This window comes from Triticum aestivum, chromosome 1D (genome assembly GCF_018294505.1).
Source record: "Triticum aestivum cultivar Chinese Spring chromosome 1D, IWGSC CS RefSeq v2.1, whole genome shotgun sequence".
Lineage (NCBI taxonomy): Eukaryota > Viridiplantae > Streptophyta > Magnoliopsida > Poales > Poaceae > Triticum > Triticum aestivum.
In genome coordinates, this window is record NC_057796.1 from 225,381,839 (window position 1) to 225,390,998 (window position 9,160).

Consider the following 9,160-nt stretch of genomic DNA (forward strand, 5'->3'; position numbering starts at 1 on the left):
GAGCGCACGAGCACGATTCATCCGGTGCGTCGCGCGGCGGCTTCCATCTCCGCGGCCGTGCTGACTCTGCCTCCATGGCGTCCGTCTATACCGCGCCCCTCGCGCCGCTGCCCGCCACGGCCGCCTCCTTCCCCTCCTCGTCCTCGTCCTCGCGGCAGCTGGACCCCAACCCTAGCCGATTCCTCGCCGCGCACCGCGGCCAGCGCCTCCTCCGCGTCCGCCGCCTGGCGGGCGCCGCGCCGACCCGCCGCGCCTCCGACGCCGCCTCGGTGTTCCGGTGCGGCGCGCGCAGCTCCGGCGCGGACCCCGGCGGCGAGCCACGCCGAGGCTGGGACGCTCTCTTCCACGATGCCCTCCAGGGCGCCGTGCGGCGGTGGAGCGAGTACGTCGGGAATTACTGGCCCTCCGCACACCCCTCGAAGGAGGCGGGTCTCGCGAAGGGAGCGGAGAGTTCTCACGAACTGGAGGAGAGAGGGCAGGGAGTGGAGGAAGACGGTGAGGAGGTGGACGTGGTGCAGGAAGCAGGGAAGTGGAGCTGGGAGAGGTGGAAGCAGCACTTCGCCCTCATTCAGGAGAGCGAGCGCCTTGTTGATGAACTGCAGGTTGATTTTTCTCACTGATCAGTGACTACTTGTGAATATGGATGAGGCTTGCACAAAAGGCACCGTTATTGATTTTTCATTAACATGTGATTACAAACATGGAACGTTTAGCAGTACAAATGTCTCCATGGACCATGCCCAAATTCCATATTTCCCCTTTCTTCTGCCAGACCATCTATACTTGCCTTATCCTAGGAACTAGTAGCATGAAGGAGTTAGGTTCTGAAGAAATTTACCTAGTGCGGATATGCTCAATCGATGGCGATTAACTGTTCTGAAGAAACTTACTCCTTAGGGAGCTGAAGCACTACTGAAGCCAGACTCAAACTTAAACTGGCTTCTTTGGAGTGACACATTTATTTTTTCTCAAGTATCAATGTGACTTAGTCGCCAAAGTTCTTTCGTGTGTTGAAACTACTAATGTCGTGTTAGGTCAATCCATTTATGGCCTTAGCACCATAACATGTTCCATTTATGGCCTATGCCATCTGTTACCATGCCAACAACATGTGGAAGATACCGTGTCAACATTTGTATTGAAGGTTTGCAATGCTTATACGCTTTTGTTAATAGGCTCAATGGTCTAATAGATTCACAAAGCATGCATCATACCGTTAATAGGCCCAATGGTCTAATAGATTCACAATCATACCGTTGATAGGCTCAGTGATCTAATAGATTTACAAAGCATGCATCATACTGTGGTTTAGACTGATAGAACACCTATGCTTTTATTGTAGAGCTGGGACTACAAGTTATGGTAGAAACAATGATCATATATGAGTTACAGTTTGGACAACCTTTCTGAAATCACACCACTAAGCTTCATGATTGGTTGCCATATATTAATGGCAAAAAGGTCTTACTTCATGGCAACATAAAGAAGAGCCAGGAGCTTATTTGTATTTTATACGATGTTTGATGTTTTTAAAATTGTTTTTCATTAGGTGTGCCAGTTTTTTTTTTGTATCTGGAATTGTTTGGAACCATTGAGTGCTGGTTGTGTCGTATCTGTATATGACTAATTAAAAAGATGTATGGGCAATATTAGGCATAACTTAATTCTTTGCGCATTGCTGATATACCATGTGCATATTGTGTTTTTTGTCAAGATATTTTTCCTCTTAATCGTTTGCTTCTATCAGATTGCAAATCCTGATGGCCGTGTATTGTGTTTCAGCTACAACTCCGCACTGCTGTGTGTAGAGAAGACTATAGGAGTGCCCACAAACTGAAGTTAGCTATTGCTGCTACATCAAGAAATGATACTGTCGGCAGAGCAATATCTGAGTTACATGTAAGAAATCGCAAATATCTGCTCTTTTGTCTGTGGATAGTTAATGATGAATGGCACCTTTGATCATTTTAGTTCGCTTGCGACGTCATGTTTCCTCTATTATTACTTTAAAATATCCTAGTTAGGTGCCTGTCAATAGCTAGTGAAATAGTCCTATGCTACAGGGGGATGAATGTCTGGCATGCTTACTGCTTTGGATGGAAACAGTAGCTAATAACTTATCTAATACCTGAGATAACCCAATTTATGGGTGCCATCAAGGCATACTCTCACCAAAAATTTCTCTCACATATTGTATTTACTTTCCCCATCTTAATCAGCAATATCAGACATGTCAGGTGTTGAAATGCCACTGGTAACAGAGTGATTAACTTTCAGCAGTCACTGTTTCATATCAGTGTTGCAACTGGATGTGACAGGCTGTTCAATTTTATATCTTGTGCTATTGGGCCGTTATGAACCAGCGGCAACAAGGCTGAGCTGGAATTCTTTCACACAGCTGTCTAGAAATTGGCAACTGTTGCATCTGCTTGGAGGATTAAATTGTTGAATAAGGAAATGAAATATGAAGTGATGGTGGTTTGAGCCCACGTCCTGAACAATGGAGCAATTGCACACTTGCCTTCTGGGTTTTGTGCATAACTTCAATTCATCATGTACTAGTTCTGCTCCGGTGATCCAACCAGGGACCATGAACTGGGAGCCTGACCGAGCCATCTACCTGTCCAGTTTCCATAACTATGCTGTAGATAAGAGGAACCAATCTGAATGCTTTCAAGTAGAGTAACTGACTTGATTCATGATACCATGTGTAGATTGATACTTTGATATTAATTTGATAATTGAGCACCGTTTATCTAATGTTTTAACTCTTACAGAGGGCCATAGAAGAGGAGCGCTATGTGGATGCAGCTTATATTAGAGACCAAGCTGGTGCAGGACTGGTTAGTAACACAAAGGCTCAACAGTCTGTTAATTTTTGTGTTGTTAGACTCTATGGTTACAAAGTAGCAACTATGAAATACGTAGCATGCAGTATCACATACGGAGTACCATTTTAATTAAGTCTGGATTAAGCCCAAGTTAAGCTGAAGAGGTATGGTATGGTATGACATCACATGCCCACTGGCTATAAACACATGCCACATATCAGACCGTTGCTTAGACCATGAGCAAAACACCATGCATTCTTCAACAGAGGGATTAAAAGAGGGTAATCATGTTACCCATCTTAGTTAGTACCCCCATTGTGGCTTTTCTAGTTGATTCTACTGTTAGCACTGTTGTTTATGTATGACGATTATGTCCCACAAGGCCATAACTGTAGCCTAACAGCTTAAAGTTGAGGCAGGATAAAGTCATGTAGCAGGCTACCAGCTAATAAGCCTGAATCTCTTGTTTTGGAAACTGGAATGCACATGAATTTGCACGTGTTATAAAAATATAGCCTTGTAAATGAGTAGCTTTCCCAAGTTTCTGTTAGCCATTGTACTCTAGTTTATGGATATGCCATTACCTTATCCTTTAGAGCATATGCAGTTGGGATGGTGGTCTGGGATTTCTGGAAGTTTGTCTGATCCATATGGTCTTATAATCCGTATAAGCGCTGAACATGGTCGATACGTGGCAAAAAGTTATGATATCAGGTATTGCTTTTTCTGTTTATTTATTATTGACACTCTAAAGTTCATGTTTGGTATGTCGAAACTACAAAGTTTTCTTGTCCTATATTGCAAGTTGTGTGTATTTTCTTTGATCAATCATTTCCTAGGTGCACTTTCAGTACATGCATTATGTTTATGGATGACTTGAGTTCTTAGTTTTGTTACTATTAATGTTGTTTTGAGAAAGAGATGAAAAAGAAAATCCCTGTGATAGGGTGGGTTAGCTACTCCAGGGTGTTCACTCTGAGGACGCCTATGCCATTGTAGAATGACTGCATGTTAGTTGGAAATTTTGGTCACAAGTGTTACTACTAGAGAAATGAGACCAAATAAGGAGGTGATAGAAAACATGGTAGTGAAATCAGTAAGCTTATGGTGAAGAAACTGGGTTAAATCGTTATTTTCCATTGATGAAACAGAACTTGGATTCTTAAGAATGACATTGGTATTTTACCACATGAAAGAAATAGCAATATCCATTAGTTCTCTCGGTCCCACCAGGGTGGGCCCCTCTGGGGCAACAAAGAAATGAATAAATATTCATCATATTATTATGGAATGGGCTTTCCATGAAATGAATAGTATCAAGTGTGTTTCATTTGCTAAAATAGCCTTAGGTTTTAATTCTCTCTCGCGTATGTTCAGGCAGCTGGCTTCAGATGGCCATGGTTACCCTATATTCGAAATTTATTTTGCAGAGGCAAATGGAGGATACAACCTGCAGGTATGCTGACTGACACTTCAAAGAGAGTAAATTAATAATCAACTGAAAAAAAAATCTCATTCCCACTCATCACAAATTGCATAAGTAGAATGCCAAGTTACCGTGTTTGCTCATGCTCATGTAAACTCACCATTGCATCCTTTATGTCTTTTGATATGACAATATCATTATAGAGTATCATGATGCCAGTACTGATAGACATTACAATTTTTTATATGCATCTTCGAGTTATGTAGTCGTAGTCCATCCAAGCACTGGTATTTTTCTGATGCACATGAAATACCATGTTTCGACTTCCATAGATATTGTTATGGTTGCAAGGCTTTTTATATGCATCCTTCATAAGTTTGATTGTTTGAGTTAATGGCCCTTTCAGCATAGCTGCTTATTAATTTTCTTATGGCCACTAGTCCGTACCCGTTGATATTGAACTCTGGTATTTATATGGTATCTGGCAAGTGTAGCTGTCCTGTGCGATGACATGATTCCTATACCTGATCTGACCTAGTTTTGGTAGAAAACCGTAAGCTTACAACAATTGCTATCTAACAATTTGCGAGCCTTAGTTTTTTTAGCCATGCTCATTTTCTAACAAAATAAAGCTTTTATTCCAGGCAGTGCATCTGAAACCAGATGTCAGTGATTCGGACCAGTTGCGAAACATGTTGAGTGGAAAACTAGATGTCAACAATATAAACATATCTAGCAATTCCTTAGGTGCTAAACACGAGGAACACGATGAAGGCATAAACATGGACGATCAAAATAGCGATGATAGTGATGTTGCTGCTGGTCCAGCTGGTTTGAAAAACCTGTCAAATGATTCAACTCCAATTCCCAGGATCAAAATATTGAAGGTAGCGCCTATGGAAAACATCAACCAGGACTATATAATTAAAATATTTGATCAGATTTCAGAGGAAGATGATGACAATGATGAAGCTGAGATCGAAAATGAATCTTCACAAGATATTGGCGATGAAGATAACAATGAAGAAGCAGGAACAATTTCTGCAGAAGAGAATAATGATGAGTCTGGTGAGGAAAGTGATATTGAAGCATTGTTATCGATTGGAATTGAAGTTGATAATGATAAGGATTTTGCTTCACAGTCCTCACCTAAAACGTTTGAACGCATGCCAGCTAAATTAGACAAGAGAGACCGCTTTTCATTTACCTTCTATACTGAACAATCCAGTAAAAAGCCAGCTGCAGAAAAGGCTCAGCAGATTCCGAGGAAGCGGGTTGGCTTCCGTACCACTGAGCAGGATGGTGATCTCAAGTTTGATCGTGTAAAGTTGTCTGGGGGCAATAGGAAACTACCGGTAAATATTGTAACGCTGAGCTGCTTTGCAATAGCTTTGGAACAAAGAACCTACTATTTACTATGGACTTCTTATGCTATTTAAGTTTTTCTTTAAATGTTGCTAATCTGCATAAACTGTTAAAACATCAAACTGTGCTTTTTATAAATTTCTAGGAAATTGGTGAACTACATTTTGTAAAATGCACCACCTTTTGTCTTGATGATAAAGTGCATCAATTCAAAAAAAAATAAAATCTGCAGAATACATATAATATCTGCCTTTTGAAGTCGGCTATTGGTTGTTAAGTAAAGTAGTTATCTGTGTCGAGCACCTTTTGACATGAACACACTGAATCGTTTTCGTACCACTTCTGTTTTTTTTTCTCTCCAAAGTATTTGAAGACAAACATATTGACTAATTCATTAAGCCCTGAAATATATATTTATACTGGGCATGTATTTTCTAATAGCGTTGCCGAGTCACATTAAGAAAGGAGACTTTTTCACCTCAGCTTATCTGCTGCAGATACTACAACTTGGTATTAAGCAACTTAATAACAAGGTTCAGCCAAAACTATATGGAGTTACCCACTTCAGCCGTATTCAGATGCCCATCTCTTCAGATCCTCTTAGTGGTATATTCCTAATCATCTCTTCAACTTAGCTTTTCATGATATCATTATCTGCCGTCTCTCTTTTATGGTATTGGCTGAAAAGGTACTTCTTGGCAGGTCTATATGAGACTGCATCTGGGTTTGACTCAGAAGTTCTTAGTTTACAACGGAAATTTGGTCAATGGCAGGAGGATGATTCATCTGAGGAGCACTCGGATCTTAAGTTTTATGAGTATGTCGAAGCTGCAAAATTGACTGGGGACAATCTTGTGCCAGCGGGTCAGGTATTATGCTTTGATTTATGTCCTTCCCATTTGCAATGGAAATGCATTATTTTTTGGGTACATTGATGTTTAATTTTTGCATTTACTAGTTCTCTCTGGTAAGAAGTGTGGGTTTTCATGCATTGCACATTCTTGGATAATTGTGGAATACCTTTTGTTTTACAGAACATTCTTAGGGGTACCATACTCAATATTTGGAGTTGCACACCCATACTCTGAATTTTTCATGTCGAATCCCCTTGCTATGTTTCTTAGTTGCATTGTGGGACCTCTCTTGTCTTTATGTGGTCATGTAGAGTAATTGAGAGTTTTATTACTAGAGCTGATTAAGACACCTTAATTCATGCTGATGTCATCCTTGCTCACATTATTCTGATCTTGGAGATGGTTATTTCAGTTTTACGATGATGCATACTTTATGATATTGAAATAGTTATGCAATATTTGAACTGATAAGCACTGATATTAATTAAGTATTGCCACACATAATAAAATGATCTACCCAAATTCAAATTAAGTGCTGGCGTGGATATTAACAGCATGTCGTAGTTATTTTTCTTAATCAATATATGTCCACTCGTAAGTAGATATTATATTTTCTTTTGTAATGATACCATTACTAACTCAATCCTGTTTGATCTTATTTGCATCCCAGGTTGTCTTCCGTGCAAAAGTTGGCAAACACTATCAGCTTCCTCATAAGGGGGTCATCCCTAGAGAACTTGGAGTGGTATTTTCTGTGAGAGGATTAATGATTTTACCTTTTCACCATCAAACTGCTCATCTTATGTTACACTATGACACAGGTTGCTAGGTATAAGGGGCAAAGGAGGATTGCAGATGCTGGCTTCAAAAATCCTCGATGGGTTGACGGCGAGCTTTTGATACTAGATGGAAAGGTGAAATCATTCATACAAAGTACATATTTGTTTGCATATTTATTATTCATTACTTGTTTTGAACAGATTTCCTTTGTGCAATTTGTAGTTCATCAGAGATGGTCCTGTGATAGCTTTCTTCTACTGGACATCAAATCTCCATCTTTTTGAATTCTTTAGGCGGTTGAGTCTTCCTGACTAGTTTCATTTGAAGAGACGCAGTTCAAGGTGAAGTGAATTTCATCTTATCTTGGTTTACTATACAACTACTATTGTAGATTAATGATAACGATCATGTCCTTTACTCTTGCGTCTTGTTGCACTTGCTCAATATTGTTAATTGTTCATTCAAAAGTGGTTTGTGTTCGCTTTGATGATCTTATGCGTGTAAATTACTATTCATTCTACCGAAAAAGGCTTTCGCCCCGCTTTATATATAAAGCACCAATCAACAAGCACCCAGTACAAACACACGCCACACCACCGCAACACACGCACACACCCAGGGCAGAATACAAAGGCGCTGAGCGCAGCAACACCACCCCTAGCCATACAGAGATGAAGCTACATATGACGAACCATACGCTCCAAGGCGGCGCCTTCAAGAAGGGAACGACACCGGCGCGCAGCCACCGCCCGATCCAAGGATCAGAGTTTCCCCCGAAGCCGCATGACGGGCAATGATAGCCGCGACGACGCCTTCAAAAAGGGAACGATCATCGCCGCCGGTCCGTCCGAAGATAGAACAGGTTTTCACCTCGGCCAACACTCACCGCCACCGAACGCCACACCTAGGCAACCACGCCGCCCACATGGCCATGGAAACCGGGCAGCACCAAGGCACGGGCTCTGTCCACGAGCACCGCGTTACCACCACCAGGGCCGCCGCCCCAGCATCCAAGACCTCGACACCACCTCACCCGAGACCCGTCGCACCCCAACGAAAGAGACGAGCGGAAAGGCCCCACCTTTCGCACTCCTGGGCGACCCCAGCGTCGAGACCCAATAGGTCGGCCAAAACTGGCATCCACCGACCCGTCCTGCAGCCCCGAGCGCGAGACGAGCTCGGTCCTGCAGCATCGAGAGGGGGACGAGGTCAGTCCTGCTGCACCGTGCGCGAGACGAGCTCGGTCTTGCTGCATCGGGCGCGGGACGAGCTCGGTCCTGCAGCACCGGGGCGCGAGACGAGCGGTGGACCGCAGCCGGGAGAGGACCAGCCCATTGATGAGAGTAACGCCCGGGCGACGAGGAGATGGGGTGAAGGCCGAAACGGCCCGACCGCAGACGAGCCGACGCCGGAGAAGCCGGCCGCTGCCGCGAACAGATCCGTCGAGCTACCGTGGAGTCGCCACGACACCGGAAGGCCATCACCGAGACCTCCCCACGCCGCCGCCCACGACCGGAGCAGCGGCCACGCCCGGCCGCCGCCCAACCCGCGCCGCCTGCCGGAAAACTCGCATCAGATCCGGCCGGCACGCCCCCACCTCCACCAGCCCCAGCCCGCCTCCGACCCCGACCGAGAGAAGGAGGCCGAGCCATGGCCCGAAGAGAAGGGGTCCATCGGGACCCGCCCGCTGCAGCCCGTGGTCGGATCTGAACCACCGTCACCACCAGGCGTGCCGCCCCCGGAGCCCCGCCCGCCGCTAGGAAACAGCAGCAAGCGGCTCCTCAGCCTCGCCGGAGCAGCAGCCAGCCAAGGCAGAGCGCCCTCGGGCCCACGCTGCCGCAGCCCGAGCCGGTCGACAAGGGGATCTGGACCGACCGACAATGCCAGCAGCAGGAGCCGACCCC

General features: G+C 44.3%; 1 protein-coding gene across 1 annotated transcript in view; it reads left to right on the forward strand.

Moving 5' to 3' along the window:
* LOC123181120 (protein EXECUTER 1, chloroplastic) overlaps positions 1-9,160 on the forward strand; it is a gene marked incomplete at its 5' end in the record, with an annotated part of 11,641 nt that continues 2,481 nt past the window's right edge. Inside the window, 11 exon segments of the mRNA XM_044593346.1 lie at positions 1-602; positions 1,783-1,899; positions 2,778-2,843; positions 3,439-3,545; positions 4,209-4,287; positions 4,902-5,612; positions 6,120-6,228; positions 6,325-6,491; positions 7,147-7,221; positions 7,298-7,390; positions 7,479-7,597. Coding sequence (XP_044449281.1) covers positions 1-602; positions 1,783-1,899; positions 2,778-2,843; positions 3,439-3,545; positions 4,209-4,287; positions 4,902-5,612; positions 6,120-6,228; positions 6,325-6,491; positions 7,147-7,221; positions 7,298-7,390; positions 7,479-7,571 — 2,219 coding nt within the window.